This window comes from Pinus tabuliformis, chromosome X (genome assembly GCF_031772625.1).
Source record: "Pinus tabuliformis cultivar Carrire ecotype Pingquan chromosome X, CPIR1, whole genome shotgun sequence".
NCBI lineage: Eukaryota > Viridiplantae > Streptophyta > Pinopsida > Pinales > Pinaceae > Pinus > Pinus tabuliformis.
The window spans coordinates 303,710,926-303,732,640 of record NC_142308.1 but is presented as its reverse complement, the minus strand read 5'-3'; the positions used below and the strand labels follow the sequence as shown (position 1 = coordinate 303,732,640).

Below are 21,715 nucleotides of genomic sequence, written 5' to 3'. Positions count from 1 at the left end.
TCAACTTTGTGAGAGTGCAAAAGATTATTGTATTTGGAGTTTAGCTCATTAGGAGGTTTTCCCCTAAAGAGGCAAATGAATAGGAGTGGATTCCTTCCATAAAAGGATCATTTGTAAGGTGTTTTCATACCTTAAGGGTTTATTATACTTTTCATATTTTCCATGACTTATATTCAAATATGTGGTGCATAGCACTAAAGTTACTGCTGTAAATCCAATAATTGCTATGTGAGATAAGGCACAAGTTTTTTTCTTCTACTTCAAAATAAACTATAAAATCTTATTGAATTGCTTTGTGCAAAATAATATGAGATGAAAAGAGAATGTGTAATTGGTTGTTACTAACTATGTAATCTATTGTATCTATAACACTAAATTTCACTTACAATATTAAGGTTCAATTTCATAAGATTCTTAAGTTTTTTCTTTATTTATTTATTTCTCTTCTATGTTGTGGGTGTGCCACAATATCTACATGAAACCAATTAGGCTTCCATTACAATTATTAAGCTAATGGGCATTCATGGAACATGTAACACTAAACATTGGTGCGTAAGATGTGGGTGAGTGGACATAAATGTTGAAGTATGCATGAACACAAGTTAATATGTGTTTCCATCTTATCAAGCACAAAATATTGCAAAGCATGGGTACAAGCATTAAAGCATGCTTGTGAACTAGAAAACTTAATGCACATGAAATTTTTTACATCAAATAATGTTGATGTCTTACGAATGTTAGTGTGCAAGGGTTGGCCTAATTGGACCAAGCCTACATGGAAAATAGTATTTTTCCAACAAATGTGATGACATGCACTAGCTATATGTGTAGTTTTGTTTGAATTAATATGTATGTATGAATATACATAAACATTTTCCATTTCCAATGTTACATTACAAGGATCTTATTTCTTGTAAGCTATGACCTCGTGTCTATTTACACCTAGTAATTTGTAGCAAGTAGAGTTTATTTTTTTCCACTGAGCAAGTAGAGTTTATTTTTTTCCACTGAGCAAGTAGAGTTTATATCCACAACCTTAATGCATTAAGCAATACGTATGAAAATATGCATAATTGCAAATTTTAAAGAGAGTATAGTTTAAAACTCCAAAGAGATATTTTGAATAGTGCTTACAGTTGCTCCTTGTGATTTACATGCTTTGACATAACAACATATAACATAAATTGAAAGCACAACCCTAACTAGAAGAGAATACTTAGAAGTTGAAAAGTTAGCAAAGTATACTTAGTGGAGCTAACTCTAAAGTTATATGAATTTATAAAATTAATGGAATGTACTTGAATCTTACATAAATTTACAATCAATTTTTCCAAACCTAATTATGATATAAGCTATTTATAAATAATTATTTTCATACATCTTGTTATTATATTATTAAAAAAATTGAATATTAAAATAATAATTTTTTTAATATTTATTATAATAATAAATAAATAATTTTAGGATTATTATTAGATGAGATATTGAGCTAGTATATGAGATTTATTTATATCTTAGATAACGAATATTTCAGAAAAAAATTATAAAAAAAAAAAGATAAAGATATTTTATATCTGTCTAAGCTTTCAAAATAAAAAATTCATATTCTTTCTATAAATTAAAATATATTTATTATTTTCAATTTTAAATACACTTTGGATCATATATACTTTCATTATAAATACATTAATTTCATAATAATTAATATAAATTGTTTGTTTTCAATGCCTTTAAATTTTATTATTAACACTTTAGCCTTTCAAAATAAAAGATTCATATATTTTCTATATTTTAAATATATTTTCAATTTTCAATTTCCTTTAGTTCTATGTACTTTATTATAAATACATTAATTTCATAACAATTAATATATATTGTTTCTTTTCAACGCTTTTAAATTTCATTATTAAAATTTTATTATACATTACAAAACATAATTTAAACTTGCTGTAATTCTTTATCTTATTTTTCTAACTATTTAAACAATCACACCATTATTCTAAAAATTTAAAATATAAAATAACTTTATATAAATACCACATTACTACATTAAAGTAACCAAATACCCCTCAACGCGATCACCCTCAATGATTGAGTGAGCATGGTCCAATTATCCCATTTAAAATATATATAATATTTAAAGTTTTCAAATCTTATCCTGTGTACTACATCATAATTATATTCATCAAAATTTATTAATATAAGTTGTGCATTTTCAATGCCTTCAAATTTTGTTATTAAATTCTATTGTGCATTGCAAAATATAATTTAAACATGTTACTACTTTTTATCTTATCTTTCAAACTATTTAAACAACTAAAATAATTTAATTTATTAATATAAATTATTTGTTTTCAATACTTTTAAATTTTATCGTACATTGCAAAACATAATTTTAACATGCTACTATTTTTTATTTTATCTTTTAAATTATTTAAACAATTAAAATAATTTCGTTTATTAATATAAGTTGTATATTTTCAATACCCTTAAATTTTGTTATTAAATTTTAATGTGTATTATAAAACATAATTTAAACATGCTACTATTTTATCTTTATCTTTCAAATTATTTAAATAATAAAATCTTAAAATGTAAAATTACCCTGCATAAACATTACATTAAAACAGCCCAATACCAACCGCTATCCCTAACACTCATTACATTAAAACAGCTCAATACCGACCGCTAATCCCTAACACTCAAAATGATTGAATAAAGGTCGTCCATTATTCCTGGTATAAAAATATATTTATTATTTTCGATTCTAAATTCCCTATAAGTTAACTCTACTTCTCCATAAATACATTCATCAATGATGATTGAGTAATGGTGGTCCCGTTATCCACAGTTGCACCTGGAAGTATGATTAAGTTTGGCCCCCTAACCTCCACTTACCCTGTATTATAATCCTTAGGATCAACTTGGACTCGTTCGATTCTTCTGTTGTCCCCAGATTAGGGTTAGAAAAATCAAATTTGTACGACCAATGTTGGACGTTTATTTTCACTACATTCAAACTATTTGCCGTGGTCGGAGATGGCATCATGCGTCCAAGTGATGGATCCAGTCGCGCCGATGATGGTCGCCAACGCAGCACACACCCTGCCATTGACATTTCCATATAAACAGATCTAGCGTACCACAGATCATCCCCTCCCGTCCAAGAACCAAAATGATGACTCCCCTGTAACCAGCCGCAGCAGACCCAATCTCAAAGCAGAATGTGGATTTCATTTGCCATATACGAGCCTCAACATGGTTGCGACATTCAGGACGCGGTTACCCACATGGCCAGAGTGGCCGCTTTGATTGAAAAAGGAAACAACATTGACGTCGCCATTCTGAAGAGCCTCGAGCAATCATGGGTATGTGTATGCGAACAACAAATTTGATCTAGCATTCTAAGAAGGTTTACGTATGAAGAGATTTGATACCATTTAACCTTTGGTAGATTTAGATGAATTTAGTTTTCAGATCAGAGACGGCCTATATTGTATGTGCAGGTTGCTGTGTTTGCCGTCTCGAAAGGGGAATCCAGTGCCAATGGGCTTTGGTTGAATCTACCTGAGGTAATTTTTTTAGATTAATTTTAGATTTCTGAAATCTGCAATAAATCTAAGTTTAACATTTTATAAGTTTAGCATTTTATCGGATGAGAAAAAATCTAGGCCCTGACTAATTGATTTGTTATGATAATCAGGCAGCAGCATTCACAAAGGGGATGACCAGCGCAGTCAAAATAGTGGACTCCGGTTGGTTCCGGCTGACTTCACGGGAAATAAGCAGAGGGGTTCCCTTTGCTCGGTTATCCCTGGGAGACATTGTTAGCCTCAGAAGAATCTACACGGCAAGCTCGAAGATGCAGGATATGATTTCGTACAGCTGCCTGGCCATACTCAAGTCCTACTTCGTTCGGCTCAAGGGTATATTATCTTCCTCCTTCTTTGTGTCTCTGGACGGGAAGCAGATAATAGGGTTAGGAGTGTGGGATAGCGTTGAGTCCGCGTCTGTTTTGGTAAATAATGATGATAATCCCAACGTGAACCCTTGGATCGTGTTTTCGAAAAGCCTGGGGGCTAAAAAGATCAAATACGATGTCTGCCAGGTTGCCTATGTTACATTCCGGGATCCCTGCAACCTCCAGAATTCCAGGCCGGGGTTTCAAATATAAAGTCAATGAAATACAAATCCATTATATTTCGCAGGAGCAATCTTTCATAGATGGATGGATGGTCAGTGTTTTCTACATAATTTTGAGGTTTAAGATATAGAAAAAAATCAAGATGGTCAACCAGAAGTATCGAGCAGAGGTCCATTGCGTGTTATACACGTTCCAGTCGTTCGGAAATAGGATGGCCCAGCCACTAGCTTGTCAATTTCGGACATCGTGGGTCTGACTGCAAGACAAATCCAGTATACAACAAAATACCAGAAGCCAATGTACTTTTAGCAGAGTGAGAAACATGTGTATAATTATGTGCCCTCCAATTTCAACAATTTGTCATCATCCCATCTCATTAGGAAGGCTATGTTCCTCCTCATTTCAAATTTTCCATCGACATATGTAAATGGAATGGGCCCGTCGTCAAATGTGAACAAGAGACCGTAAGTTTTTCACAACTCAAATCATAAAAAATTAAAATATGAGAATCCATGTAATTTGAACATGATAGTTCCAAATATTGCAAGTCTATGTTCCTCCTCATTTCAAATTTTCCATCGACATATGCGAATGGAATGGAATGGGCTTGTTGTCAAATGTGAACAAGAAACCGTAAGTTTTTCACAACTCAAATCATAAAAAATTAAAATATGAGAATCCATGTCGTTTGAGCATTATAGGTCCAAATATTGCAAGTTGGAAATTGGATTTATTTACAAAATACACTTCATCATTTACATTATCATTCAATGCTTCAGAAGATATTTTTAGAAATTCATAATGCAAGTAGCCCAAGTAGCCTAGATATTAAGCAATAGGGCATCTCTCTAAGACTCAAACTAAGTTTTCAATAAATATTTGTTTATATCAATATTTTAATGAGAAGAAAACCAAATGAGTTGATTTAGAGGTTTCACCTTTGTCTTCCGTGTGTTCCTACTTCTCTTTAATCTTATCTCATGATATTCTGTATATTTTTGCTTAATACCAATTCTTACTACAATAAACATAATAAAAATTGGACATTTGGCTTTGATTTTCCTACCCACTATCTCTAAAATTCAATATGCTCCAATAGAATCATGTGATTGATTCTTTCAATTTTTAGCAAGGAAAACAATTCTTCTAGTGGATTCAGTTGTCTTCTTCAAAGAATCCTTCTCACATTCTACACTTTTCTCCAACAAGGAGTTAATTAAATCTCAGAGATCTTAGTTGTCCACTAGCTTGAAGTGAGTCAAGATAGGGAGAACGTGGGGGCTAGAGAGCCTCAATGATGTTTATGAGAGAAATGTCTATATTCACACCAATAGCATCAACATATTGCATGATGCCTTTAATTTTGGAAGACAAAGCCATGATATCATTATATCTCATTTCAAGGATGAAGAGTTTCATCAAAAAATGAATTAGCTTCATTTATGAAATTTGAATATAAATCATATACGTATTTCGACTTCTTCTAATGAGTTCAATTTTTTAATAAACCTAATATGCTCACTGACATCTTCACTTATGCAAGTAGCAATAAAAAAAAAAAATAATGTTTCTTTATTTGTTGTCATTTTCATATGTTTAATATGGCTATCATAAATGATATCACAAAAGTCATTGAAGATCAATGTACACTCAATTTTCCTTGAGTATTCTAGATAATTCTCTTTTCCACTTAGTATGAGACCAACAATAAAAACAATAAAATTCATTTTTCCACCCATCACTTTTTGTGATAAAATTATTTTCACACAACGTCTAAATGTTAAAGGTCTTTTGTATGTTTAGATTAAATCAGGCTTAACATTTAGTGCAAGCCATGCACAATGCCTTAAACATCGTGCCCTACTGCACTTTTTTTTCATTATGCCTTCTTAAAGGGATGGATAATATTTCAGGAGATCTGGAGTCGCTACTATTTCCAAATATAGAGATATATATTAGCGTTTAAAAAAGTATCCAATTGAATATCAACTCCCAATTTTGTTTTAGATTAACTTCAAAGAATTAAAATGTTGTCAAATTCAATATTGAATTCACTTGTAGAACAACTGAGTGAATTGATATAACAAAGCGCAACTTTGGTTTCAACTATTGGATTTGAATTGTAGTTCAAGGAAATTCATGTCCATGTTGTAATAAATGGCCTCATAACCCCCTTCAAAGTTCTTATATATGTACAACACCACATTTGAAGATATAATGGAAACATTAGGTGAGTTCACTCTTTTATGTTTTTCTAAGGCTTATGCCAATGGACTGATTCACACTTGTGAACCACTTGTATGGAAAGGGGCCCTCTTGAAATATCCATGCCTCAACTATAAGGAATGCACAACAACCACAAGAACCACCATCAAAAGGTACAAAACAAGGTTTTTTGTGACAAAGAACCAGTCGAAAGGAATAAAATGATCATTTCAAGTTGTTTAATAGTTAAATTCACTTGAGCTCAACCAATGGGACGATGAACATCAAAAGGAATGGAATGAAGGTTTCAAATTCATAGTTCATTTTCTTTTGTCATGTTCAATTTGATTACGCCACCTTTGTGGACATCAAATCCAACATATTTCAATTGACATTAACAGATACATGTAGAGATTTAGAAAGAAAAAAATATCCCAAGAGTTGGCTCATCTTCCCCTCACTATAAGAGAGAAATATCCCAATGGTCAAAGAGAGAAATATACCAAAGGTCATATGACCTGTAGAAGCATTTAGGGTTTCTTCAATTCAAGGAGGCATTTCTCACAATAGAGATTGTTGGTTACCTGAATAAGAGGAAAAGTGAATCTTTGAACAAGTTGCAGATATTAGTAGATATTTTTCTTAGGATTGTAGGTTTTTGAATATTTTGAATATGAAAAATCAATTGTTTGATTTTATTTTGTTCATTACATTTTTGGAATTTTGAAATGTATCATAACCTATAATCTAGTTAAGTTTTATTGATACACTAATAAAATGCAAATAGAGTTATTACATCTTAAATATAAAAAAAGGTGTTGTGTCCTAATTGTTTCTAGATGAATGCCATTGAAATGGCCACTTTTTTTACATTATTTTTGAATTTACAACAATTAAATTAGTTGTGGACTTATAAAAGATAACATCAGTTTAATTTCGATATTATTAATAACTTACAAACGTATAACTTCATGTATTAAAACTTTTATGCCAAAGAAGTAAAATATATATATATTATACACATTGGCAAAACTTGTTATAATTTGTTTGTCAAATCAACAGTGAGTCATCTCTGACACGTTGATTCATTACTATTATTTGAGGAAAACCACACCATGTGAAATTATCCTAGTGGTCCATAAAGAAATAAGATTTTACTTTTTCCATATGTCTCTAAATTTTAGGCTATTAACTTATTTCTTTAGATGAGCCAATTTTTAGCCAAACAAAAACAATTTTTAAAATATAAAATTTTTTGCTATTTTTAATTTAATATTTGTAATATTAAAAATTAAATATTTAACATTTATTTTTTTAATATTATTTCCATTTATTATTTGACCCTTTATTTTCTTTATAAAATTTTGTTTATATGTTACATTATAAAATTTTGTTTCTCTGTTACATTACCATCGATAAGTCAAGATGCTAGCCATTTGATGGTGGAAGCACGGGTACAACCTTTTTATTGGGATCCCTGTTGTTGAAGCTTTTGAGGAATATTTTTATTTAAGCTTTTCGATCTCTGTTGTTGAATCTTTATATGATTATTGTTGTCTAAGATTTTCTTTTTTATTAGGTACATATATTGTTTTGCTGAAGCATTTGAGGAATATTGTTATTTAAGCTTTTTGATCTCTGTTGTTGAATTATTACAGGATTATGGTTGTCTAAGCTTTTCTTTTTTATTAGGTACCTATATTGTTTTGCTGAAGCATTTGAGGAATATTGTTACTTCAGCTTTTTGATCTCTGTTGTTGAATTATTGCAGGATTATGGTTGTCTAAGCTTTTCTTTTTTTATGAGATACATATATTGTTTTCGATCTCTGTTGTTGAAGCATTTTAAGAATATTGTTGTCTAAGCTTTCATTTTTCAGTATGAGATACATATATCATTGAACCGTATCGTTGTTTCAGATCATCATGACACATACTATATTAATTATACATCTTTTGATTGGTGCTTTACATATGTGTTTGGGAACGAATAAAAGAAAACAATGGTTGTTTTGAAATAACGAATAAATGAAGAAAAACGAACGAAATTTGGTTGGACACTGCCATGTCTGCTTCGAATGGTGTTTTTTATACAAAGTTGTCTTTAGAACAATATGTCTCTGATGGGAAAAGTATATCTACTCTCCACCATATCTACTTTGGAATGGTATCAAATTTGTCTTTAGTACCAACTAGGGATAAAAATCATGTTGGTTTTTACATTATCATGGGACATAAGAAATTCTATTTAATTGAATGATATTAAATTTAGGATCGAATAAATGAAATCGGATAGGATTTACAAATCTATTGCATGATTAAAGATCATATGCAGCCTCCACCATAACACAAGATGCATAGATGTTTAAGAATTTCTTAAAGAAAAATGAATGAAATTCGATGCGTCTCATTCATATTCATATATATATATATGTTTCCGAAGAGGTATGCATCTATTAAGAAGGTAAAATAAATTATTTCATTTATTTATAAATTTTTTTTGTTCTAACGCATTGAGCGGTATGTTTTACATATTATTTTATAATAAAGTGATATTCAATTGAACTAATTTCATGGTTTTTATGTCTATTTATGTGGTTTATAGTTAAAATTTTATCTATTTTTATAAATTTTATTTATAAAAATTTATATTTTATATAGTTTTTATTTTAAATTATAAAATATAATAATGATTACTTTATAATTAAATCACATACTTTTAGATTTAGAACCATGTAATATATCTAAAAATATTATATGATCGGTATAGTATTATGTGGATTTTCCTGAAATTAAATAAAATCATGAGTTATGTAGATTATTTATATGGGTATGTTTTAAATTATATCATTATGATAATTAGGATAGTATCATGTCATTTTATTATGATATATAGCTTAATTTCACAATTTTCTCCTTACTTTTTGAAAATATAAATCGTTACATTATTATATTATTTGTAACATTAATATCTAATTTTGAGCTTAGAGCAATGTATTTATATACTTAAGATCATGTGATGAAGCCACTTATATGTAATTCAATTTTATTTTTTATTTTTGTTAAAACTCAATGCACCAAGAGTAGCTAGGTTCTAGATAACATATTTCGAGGAGAGTGTAAAGGTACTTTACATTCACTTATGTGGGATATGTTGTTAAATGGTGTTAGATAACTAAAAAAGCATATACATTTAAATATGTACATAAAAGTAGGTTAAAAATTGTTAGTGTAATTTTTTTTGGATTGATCAAATATTGAGAGGAATCTAATTTTTATGGTGTAATTTTTAAATCTTTTAATATAAAATAATTATTACCTGACATAAAATTAAGGATAAAAACATTTACATTTAAAGAAAATAGATCCTTCTCAATATTGATAAGTGCTTATCTTAATTAAATATATGATCATTAATAATCTAATTTATAATCTTAAACAAAATCATATAATTTTTATTTCTCAACTATACTAGCCTAGATCCATCTTAATTTCAAATCAACCTAGGATTGAGAGAGATCAAATATCTTTTTACTCTAATAGTTTACACCTCAAGATATTTCATCCCTCTTGGCACTTGGTAGATCCATAATTAAAATAGATCTAAGTTGGTTTAGTTAGTAATTAGTAATTATAATATAATCATAATTGTTGATTTCTTTTTTATTTTATTTTTATTTCTATGTAATTTGACTAAGTCAAGAAAAATTATTTTTAATTTATTAATTATTTTTATTTTATTTTATTTTATTTTTATGTAATTTTACTAATTAAAAATGTTTAACAAAACAGAAAATTGCAATCACCTACTAGACTAGAAAACGCCTCTAAACACAACAATTCTTTATAATTTTAAACAAATACATCTAATATTCATCCCCTCAATTATATAATTCTTACTTAAAAAATCTATTTTTTTTAATAATATTTTTTCATAAATATAATTATATTATTTAAACTTCTAATAAATACAAAATAACATTTAAAACTAAAATAAATTATTAATATTTAAATTAAACTCTATACTAAATAACCCATTTACATAAGATAAAATTTAACTTAGGTTAAAATAAGAAACTTTAATTAACAATGTTAATGAATCGTATAATAATAATAAATTTTGACTTCAGAATTATAAAGAATTTTGACTTCAGAATGATATAAGATACTAAAACATTATTAATAATCTTAATTATAAGGCGTTGAATGTCATAATTTTTTTCTTTCCTGTTTCGAGTGTGGTTTATTCTACTACAGAGCGATATAATAAATATCTTCGTTAAGTATTCTTGTTATTTTCTTTAATTTTTAGTGCGGTTAAATTTCTTCTGCGTATTTCTATTTCATGTAAAACGTATTCCTATGAAGTTAGTATATCAATTTTTAGTGGAACTGGAACCCATATGAAGAAGAGAAGTGCGACTCCAATTTATCATTCGAGTTACATTTATCGTGACCATTATTTCTATTTTATTTTAAATTAATTGATGGAAAATGATGTAAAGTAATAAATATCTCAGGTATGGTTATGGTTAGGTGTAGATTTAATATAATTATTATTTAATTATTTAACAAAAAAAATATTTTTAGAAATGGTGTAATGTAATGGTTAATATTTTGACTCTGTCAAATTATATAAAAAACAAATAAAAAGATTAATTTAATGTAATGTAAACATTTTAATTTTATAAAAAAAACCCTATAAAAATAAAATAATAATAAAAAGAAAAATGAACTTTGGTATTGCCCCATGGTATTCATATGCAAGCAGAAATTAAACCAACCAAGAGGCATCTTAACTCCAAGCATATAGAGGGATCAAATCTTTTAAGATGCAAACTTCTATTACACTAAAAATAAATTAAATTGGTAGATCCGGATTTAAGATAGATTTAAGTAAGTATCATGTTGATTTTGATAAAATTAAATAAAACCATTTAGTATGTAGAATAATTTCTTAGATATATATTTAAACCATGTAATTATTATAATTGGGATAGCATCATGTGGTTTTACAATATCGTATAAATTAGTTTCTCAATTGCCTCATTTCTTCTTGAAACTATATAATTATTACTTTAACATATAGTTTATGAACATAATTACCTGATTTTAAATTCAAAATTATGTAATTATATATCTAAAATCTTGTAATAAAGATACTAACTATTAGTATTGAATCAATTATGGTTTTTCCCAAAAACTCTATAGCTAGGTTCTATACCACGTAATTTGTGAATAGTAGTCATCTACTCTACATATACTCTACATATTCCTAGAAGAATAGAAGAATATGTTGTTTAGTGATATTAGATAATCCAAAAATAAAAAATACTTTGAATTATGTAATTATATATCTAAAATCTTGTAATAAAGATACTAACTATTAGTATTGAATCAATTATGGTTTTTCCCAAAAACTCTATAGCTAGGTTCTATACCACGTAATTTGTGAATAGTAGTCATCTACTCTACATATACTCTACATATTCCTAGAAGAATAGAAGAATATGTTGTTTAGTGATATTAGATAATCCAAAAATAAAAAATACATATGCTATATATATTTACATATGCACATAAAAGCATGTAAAAAAGTAAAATTTATTTAGAGAGAAATCAAATTTCTTAAAGTGAAGTTTTGTGTACTTTTTTAATCATTTAGTAAAAAAATTCGAATGACAAAGGAATTAAATTTTAAGAAAACGGAATTTTCTCAATATTGGTAAATTTGTATTTAAAATAGATATATGATGATGTTAATCCAATTTTCTAGTTTTAAACAAAATTATATAATATTTGTCCCTCAATTATATCAACCTAGATCCATCTTAATTCTAGAGAAGAGTCTATAGGGATCAAATCTCTTTTCACTCTATTAGTGGTTTGCACCTCAATAGATTTGGTGAGCCTCCTCGTTTGGTAGATTTAGAATGAGGTAGTCTAATTTATAGAAGAAATAACCTTTTTCACCAGAATGAGGTCATACAATTTTAAGCAAGGTTGTGATTTTTTATTGTTTAAAATATTTTTTTTGAATGCATAAATGGAAATTCCTGGGTACTTGAAGTTTGCAAATTAAACAACTTAAACTCAAGTTTTTAAAATCTTTTCCAAAATTTGGTTTAAATTAACCACACAAAAAAAGGTTATTCCATCTATAAATTAGACTATGGAAATTCAGAATTAAAATAGATTTTAAACAGATTTAATTATTAATTATAATTATAATTATTATTTTTTGTATTTTATTTTATTTTATTATTATGTAATTTGATTGAGTCAAAATTCTTTATTACTAATTCTAATTATTATTTATTTTAAATTTCATTTTATCTTAATTTTTTCTTTGATATAATTTGATTAAGCCATACATTTTAATATAACATAATAGGATATTATAACATATCTTCCATATTAAACTAGAGAATGCCTCTCAACACAGTACTACTTTATAGTTTTAAACAAAATGATATAATATTTAAACAAATTGTTTATGTAATTTGATGAAATCATAATATTTGAGAGAACAAAAGTTGGTTGGAAAAATCGACCAAGAAAAGTGATTATGTGATAATCTGGAAAACATTTTCACAAGAAAAAAAAAAGAATCACAAAATCTTAAAATCCAAAAGAATAAACCATTATAATATATCTTCCATACTAAATTAAAAAAATCCCAACACCATAATTATTTATAATTTTGAATAAAATCATATAATATTTATCCATTAATTATATAAATAAATTTCAAATATTATTTAATTACTTTAATAATATATTTTCATAAATATAATTATGTCACATATACCGATAACCTCGCATGTAAAAGTAGGGAGTTAGAATTTTTTCTTTACAAATTACCACAAGTAACTAACCAATTCATTACTCCACAAACATCATTACCATTAAAAATAGTGTTCATTAACACATCAAGTAAATTGCCATCAAGACAGTAAGTTTCATAACCATAGCATGACCTTTAACCATCACAGTAATAACATAAACTGTGTAATTGAATCCATGCATTCATTTCTTGATATCCTTAACCATATTAGATAATCATGTACTAAGACATTATGCTTGCCACATCAAATAAAGAACCATCATCATCAAGAACCCATCAATATCAACAGACACATAAGGCAATCACATCAATCACACCATAGAACGCGGATATACCCTGGAAACCCCGTAGGGTGAAAACCAGCAAACGTTTAATCTTCTTATTAAACGCTCGTGAGGGTTTGCACCCCTCACTCAATGGCTTATAAGGGATTCCATCCCTTAACCATTGTATTAAAATCTCTTACAATGAATTATCATTAAGCTATCACATATCTCGCTAAAAGCTAATACAGCTTACATGTAATCTTTTATTTACATACCGCCACATGCAACATTCCTTGTGGCCTAATTGTTCTAGCAACGGACAATATTGCAGCTTGAACTCATCTGCATGGACGAATAATCCTTTTTCCTGCCATAATGTTAAGACACACTTTCCTTGGCACCATCTGCCATCGTTTCCTGTCAATGCAGTCATTAACAATCTTGGCAACAAGATTAGTTACATTACTATTCAAACAATAATCAACATCTAAGAGATCTTTTAACATCTACTCATATGCAAGAGCACGCATAACATACTAGGTAACTAGCATATATATATATACCCAATAATAGTGTTTGACCTCCACAATGTTTACTAATGCATAACTCTCGTTAAGAGTTCTAATGTGCGTATAAGCACGGGTTCTTATTTTCAAGAAACTAATAAAAATGATCATATATCCTTTTAAAGAAATTTAGCTCAATAAGTGTTCTATCCATGTATGTAAAATCACATTTCTTTCCAAGAAATCTAACTCATTAACTATTGTTTTCATTCGTCTATCCATGCATGTAAAATCACATTTCTTTTCAAGAAATCTAACTCATTAACTATTGTTTTCATTTGTGCAAATACATGTTCTTGGTTCTCAAAAGGAAAACTAAGCATAATAACCATTAAAACACATGTACTTTCCAAGAAATATGACCCATAGCTAGTCTTTTCGTGGCTTCTTTATCTTCTTATGTGTAGGGTTTCCATGTATTCTTTTTCAAGAAATCTTTCAAAAGAATGGAAAAATAAACAAAGATACTTATCTATCTCTGCCATTTCAATTTGCATTGCTCACTTCGCATGATGTAGCATTGCTATATGTTTTTGTGAGAGTTTGGAAGGCCTTTTAGAAGCATATATACACAAACCCTTGTATTTCAAACCCTCACGCAAAATTGCGAAGCCATGAACCTCGCATCCCATGACTCGTATGTTGTTGAATGCATTGGTGTATTCTTGTTTGCTGCCATCCATGTTGTTTTGCTCTCGCAGAGCTCTGCGTTCCTTCATCACCATCTCATTCAACATCGCCTTCTCATTTGCTGGAACTAAAATGCATGAAACATTGTCTGGCAATATGATCATCGCAAGGCCAACAATATGCTTTGTAGCCTCATCTTGATCAGTATTTCTTTGAAAGAATGCAGCAACATTTCCTGCATAAAAAAAGAAAGACTCGACGACAATAACCAAGTGAGTAGACTAAGATGCTCATTCCACACAAACCCCTTTGCTGGTAGCTTCGCTGTCATGACTCATCTGGCAGCTATCTCGGCGGCCTTGCACTTCCAACACTGCTCAGTCGCCAAATTTCTAAAGGAAGTAGCAAATCCATGCTCCAGATGACATTCGCAGTTAGAACTTCCAAAGTTACAAATGGACCAGAACTATAATCCGCTCGATACGCAATAGATCTAACCCGGAAGAAATCTGGGCAAATACCCGAAAATACGCCAGACAAAGACCCTTCAGACATTGTTGGAAAATTACCTTATAATGATGTGGCTCCACAACAATTATGGCATCCATTCTTCTATCTGTTACAGCGCAAATACCTGACCCAAGGAACCGTTCCTTGACCCTCTTCACGACAGTCTCTTCAGCATACGGAGCCACCGCTACTCAGAAGCTTACAAGAACTCTTGCCCCGTTCTTGCTGTCGCTCCAGAAAGCACTGCTGCATTTTCTTGAATGTTAGCTGCTCCAGGAAGCAGCAGCATCAACGAAAACCATAACACACACCGTTAAGGTGGCGGGAGAAGCCATTTAGGGGAATAGAACAGAAAAACACCACTCAATAGAATGCTCCTCCCTCTTCAAACTGTTCAAAAAACAAAACCAAGAATCAGTTCTGATATCAACTACCAGCCATCCCGCCGTTGGAGAGCGCCCTTAAACCTAGCCTCGTCGCAGGAATACCCATCACACGTGGAGCTTGAGCCCCTCGTTCAGTTTCATGGAAAACAAGAATCGGTTCAACAACTGATTCGTAACTTTGTAACTTAGAATTACTTTTACTCAGGGTTAATCACGATAGGAATATTACATACTTCCCCCCTTAACAGGAACACCGTCCTCGGTGTTCATCCTTCATTGAGAACTTGAGGTTTTACTCATGGTACCACCATCGAGTCCACACCAAATAGTAATGATATAATCATAAAAATATCATTAGTTATAAGCATCAATAATCATAAGCATTCGTAATTGCAAATTATGCAACTTTTAATTGCCACCACCTGGCCCTTATTCATTCATGATAAACAATTCTCTGTGTCAACTTACCATAACTTACCATCTTATGCTTGAAAATCATGAATACTTTCATGTAAGCCCTTTAATAGTGGTTGGACAATTCTTCAACCCTCCATGGTAAGTGATTCCTGTAATATATGACTAACAATTTCAATTGCATTAGCCACTATATTTTGAGTCAAATAAAATACGTTTGACTAGCAATCAATGATAAATCACTGCTCACGTGCACACTGCATGAATTTTCATTAAAGACATCCATAATGTACTTCTAGAAGTACCAAAAGAGCACCTAGCTCTCTAACCATCAACACTGTCAATCACTGCATCCAGCAAAAACTGTCTTAGCTCCCACTAAGATGTTCATAAAATTAATAATACAATAAAGGAATTAAAATTTCCAATTACTCCTTATTGAACATTAAACTCATTTCCTGTTAAAAGTGCATAACACATTTCGCACAACTATATGTAAAATTTATTTCTAACATAACATATAGCTGATTAGTTAATTCCTTTAGCCATGAAACCACAAGGGACTAAAGAATTCCCAACCCATGGGAACTGGTTTCCATAACCAAACCAAGTCATTTTCACATCCAGATAGTTTCTTCGATAGAGACCTTACCAGGTCTAACATAGAATCCCACTGGCCAACCAGCTCAAGAATTCTAGGGAGAGGAGATCTGGGCAGACAAGTACCATCAACCCTTCCGGGCAGGTAGCTGCCATCAACCCAACTCCGGGCAGACAAGTACCATCAACCCCTCCGGGCAGGTAATTGCCATCAACCCAACTCCGGGCAGACAAGTACCATCAACCCCTCCGGGCAGGTACTGCCATCAACCCAAGCACTTGCAGGTCCTACTCGACCGCAATCACACTGGTCTCGCCAGTAACGCTATCTGATCCTAACCAGACGTAGCGTGCACAGGAAATTCCTTCCTCTTATGCCATCTGATCCTAACCAGACATAGCATGAATATTTTTCCTTTTCTCTTTCTGCCATCTGATCCTCAAAGTAATTTACACAATGAACCATATGAACATTATCATTAGCACAACAAACATGCATGTATACCATGCATTTACACTTAACCCTTATCATGGGTCCACAACATCAAGATTGATGGGAAACATATCCATCATACACGTTGTATGCATGCAAATTTTCCAAATAACATAATTCATGCATATCATATAACATCATTCTTTCTCATTTATAATTGCAATTCACATTGCAGCAATTTATGTGATGAGTTTTCTTGTTGCCGTTAAGCTACCACTACTTAATCCCATCAGCAACGTTAGTTATAAATATGCATCAGTTAACACGTATTCCATTTCCAAGAATGTTCATGCATACAATATTGTCATGTATAAAAGCATATGAAAATACTCATTAATGTATAAATGTCAACAACAGTTGAGTCAATATTCTAAACATCTCCAATTTTGCCATAGTCTGTTGTTCCAATTCAAATCATCATTAATAGAGTATTAGCTTACGTTTACTATATCTAGCTTTAGTCATGCATCATTAGTGTAATTAAACACAATTTTTCTAACATACAAGAACATAACTCTTATGTCACAATGACTAATCTTTGTGCATACCATTGCTTATCATATAAGCCCTTCTTTAATGTATGCAACACTTATTCCCTTCACTAGAAGACTACCATCATTTCATACAACAAACCACATACCTCTTCCTTAAAGGAAGTCATTTTAATCCTCATTCCTCTATCTTCCGATGTGAGGGTTTCTCAAAATTCCCTTTCAAGAAATGATTAAAGATATCTATCTTTAGGCATAAAAATCAAGATACAAAAACAAGGATTAATTATCCTTTATGCATCAAAATCAAGCAACCAACGCAGCTCATCCAACAAGACAATCTCTCCAAGAGATTATTAATTTCAAAGAAGCTAACATGACCACTTTCTCTAAGTACACACCGACTTACAATTCCAAAGTCACAATAGCTATCAATATGCAACATGTGTTCTCCTAACACAATTACTTTACTTTAATGCACATAGTTCTTTTCATGAAACAAGTAAGGATTTTGGTTCTTGTATGATCACTATTCTAATGTGTCTTTAAAGAAAGAACCTCTACTTTTATTTTCAAGAAAAATTCCCATAACATCCTGCATCTTCCTAAATGAAGGATGCGTACTCTTAGGATGAGACTATGTTTATGTATATATGTATTATACTATTTCCTCAAGAAGTTACTTTGGCCACATTTAGCAAGGATTTTATAAACAAGAGACAAGCATCTCACATACAAGGCTCACGTGGAGTCTTCCCAATAAGAACTACTTATTTGCTTTATTAAGAAAGCATACAAAATAATCAATCTTTAATTGCATGTTTTAACACATTTTCTTTACCAAGAAAATCTAGAAAAGAACCATTCTTTCATTGCATGCATTCAAATAATTCCTCTACTAAGAAATCATATAAACATTCATATATATTCTTCAAGAAAGTGAGCAAGATAGTTATCTTATCCTAGGATCAACATGCATAACTAACAAATTAAACCACCCTTACCGGAAGCAATTGCTCTACTTATGCAATTAGAAACATAATCTCCTAAGTGCCACAAATGCACCAGAGTTACCACTTGATGCTAGATGCAACAAATATCATAACACTACTATCTATCCATTTCAGAATAATGACTTGAAGGAGACATTACGAAAATCATTAATAGCAACACACTATAGTTATCATTTTCCAATTCCTTAAGCATGGTCAAGGGAATACTCACATGCACATCAAGCTCTATCTAGTCATTCCCAAACTCTTTTTCCCATCTCCGTCTGTCCCTACAGCACGGTCTTCTTCCTTCTCCTTGCTTCCATTTCCTTTGGAAGCATCTATAGTTGGGGAAGGTAATTAAAGTTTACTGACAACTGTATTAACACAGGTAGTCTATTTATGAATAATTATCACATGTAATTATACTATGAATGGGTCCAAGAAATGTTACTCACTGAACATGCTTCTACAATTAGCTTCACACTGGAATGCAATATGCATAAGAAATCCATCATTCCCATAGTAGAGATAAATTCAACCATCATTCAATCGAGGCTCCAATGATTTTTACCTCTCAACAAGTAATGATAAACACATACCATGCTAATGGATTTCACTTAATTAGAAGGTAATCATCATTAAAACTATTAGGACATAAGCATATACTATTGATCATGCATTCTCATGGTGAATAAAATTAAGAACTTTTCTCATAAACAACTAGAACTATAGCACAGAGAGAGTAAGAATCTTCACACACCCATTCCATGCATGTGACATCAATCAACTTCACTTGTTTACGGATTGTAGCAATCTTAGTCTAATTCCATTAATGCATATAAGTTCTATGGGTTAGTCATACAACACTAACCAATCTCAACTACCAATCGTCTTCATGCATCCATGACAAGACTGAATCAAAGTTAGTTATGACAATCAAATCTCGCTGCTTGACTCATTGCATGTTTTCAATATCTAAAGGGGTTCTTCTAATGTCCTTTTTAAAACAATTTTTCATTCTATTCAAGGATGTTTCCCCAATTTATATTCATGCATTTGCTCATTCATTGTAACTTCAATTTTGTTCATTAAATACATCATTGTTATTGTCATATTTGCAAATCAAACTTGGTAGTTGATTGTCACTTTCGTCAATGAGTGTTCAATATCGTTCTTAAGTGTAATGAGTACTCAATATTGTTCTTAAGTGCGACAAAAGTTTTCATTGTCTTTTCCTCATCAGGAATCCAATGTTATGAATGTAATTATGTAACAACTTATCACTTATTTCTCAAGGAAGTTATAAACACGAATCACACCCATCATGCCAAAAGTAGTGTACGACATAAATGAATATGTGACTGATTAAACTCATACCTGAGTTAATGCCTACTGATGGCGTACCTCAATATCCTTTCCGCTTACCAATTCCCAAAGGCGCCAGTATTGCAACCTTTAGCTCTGATACCACTTGTCACATATACCGATAACCTCGCATGTAAAAGTAGGGAGTTAGAATTTTTTCTTTACAAATTACCACAAGTAACTAACCAATTCATTACTCCACAAACATCATTACCATTAAAAATAGTGTTCATTAACACATCAAGTAAATTGCCATCAAGACAGTAAGTTTCATAACCATAGCATGACCTTTAACCATCACAGTAATAACATAAACTGTGTAATTGAATCCATGCATTCATTTCTTGATATCCTTAACCATATTAGATAATCATGTACTAAGACATTATGCTTGCCACATCAAATAAAGAACCATCATCATCAAGAACCCATCAATATCAACAGACACATAAGGCAATCACATCAATCACACCATAGAACGCGGATATACCCTGGAAACCCCGTAGGGTGAAAAACAGCAAACGTTTAATCTTCTTATTAAACGCTCATGAGGGTTTGCACCCCTCACTCAATGGCTTATAAGGGATTCCATCCCTTAACCATTCTATTAAAATCTCTTACAATGAATTATCATTAAGCTATCACATATCTCGCTAAAAGCTAATACAGCTTACATGTAATCTTTTATTTACATACCGCCACATGCAACATTCCTTGTGGCCTAATTGTTCTAGCAACGGACAATATTGCAGCTTGAACTCATCTGCATGGACGAATAATCCTTTTTCCTGCCATAATGTTAAGACACACTTTCCTTGGCACCATCTGCCATCGTTTCCTGTCAATGCAGTCATTAACAATCTTGGCAACAAGATTAGTTACATTACTATTCAAACAATAATCAACATCTAAGAGATCTTTTAACATCTACTCATATGCATGAGCACGCATAACATACTAGGTAACTAGCATATATATATATACCCAATAATAGTGTTTGACCTCCACAATGTTTACTAATGCATAACTCTCGTTAAGAGTTCTAATGTGCATATAAGCACGGGTTCTTATTTTCAAGAAACTAATAAAAATGATCATATATCCTTTTAAAGAAATTTAGCTCAATAAGTGTTCTATCCATGCATGTAAAATCACATTTCTTTCCAAGAAATCTAACTCATTAACTATTGTTTTCATTCGTCTATCCATGCATGTAAAATCACATTTCTTTTCAAGAAATCTAACTCATTAACTATTGTTTTCATTTGTGCAAATACATGTTCTTGGTTCTCAAAAGGAAAACTAAGCATAATAACCATTAAAACACATGTACTTTCCAAGAAATATGACCCATAGCTAGTCTTTTCGTGGCTTCTTTATCTTCTTATGTGTAGGGTTTCCATGTATTCTTTTTCAAGAAATCTTTCAAAAGAATGGAAAAATAAACAAAGATACTTATCTATCTCTGCCATTTCAGTTTGCATTGCTCACTTCGCATGATGTAGCATTGCTATATGTTTTTGTGAGAGTTTGGAAGACCTTTTAGAAGCATATATACACAAACCCTTGTATTTCAAACCCTCACGCAAAATTGCGAAGCCATGAACCTCGCATCCCATGACTCGTATGTTGTTGAATGCATTGGTGTATTCTTGTTTGCTGCCATCCATGTTGTTTTGCTCTCGCAGAGCTCTGCGTTCCTTCATCACCATCTCATTCAACATCGCCTTCTCATTTGCTGGAACTAAAGTGCATGAAACATTGTCTGGCAATATGATCATCGCAAGGCCAACAATATGCTTTG

The 21,715-nt window shown here is 30.9% G+C and overlaps 1 protein-coding gene across 1 annotated transcript; it reads left to right on the top strand.

Moving 5' to 3' along the window:
* The first annotated feature begins 3,087 nt into the window (after window positions 1-3,087).
* Window positions 3,088-4,614, top strand: LOC149139628 (uncharacterized). Its single transcript, XM_089450086.1, has 3 exons — window positions 3,088-3,368; window positions 3,507-3,572; window positions 3,704-4,614. The coding sequence occupies exons 1-3, from the start codon at window positions 3,225-3,227 to the stop codon at window positions 4,172-4,174; spliced, it is 681 nt and encodes a 226-aa protein (XP_089306212.1). The 5' UTR covers window positions 3,088-3,224; the 3' UTR covers window positions 4,175-4,614.
* Window positions 4,615-21,715: the final 17,101 nt, after the last annotated feature.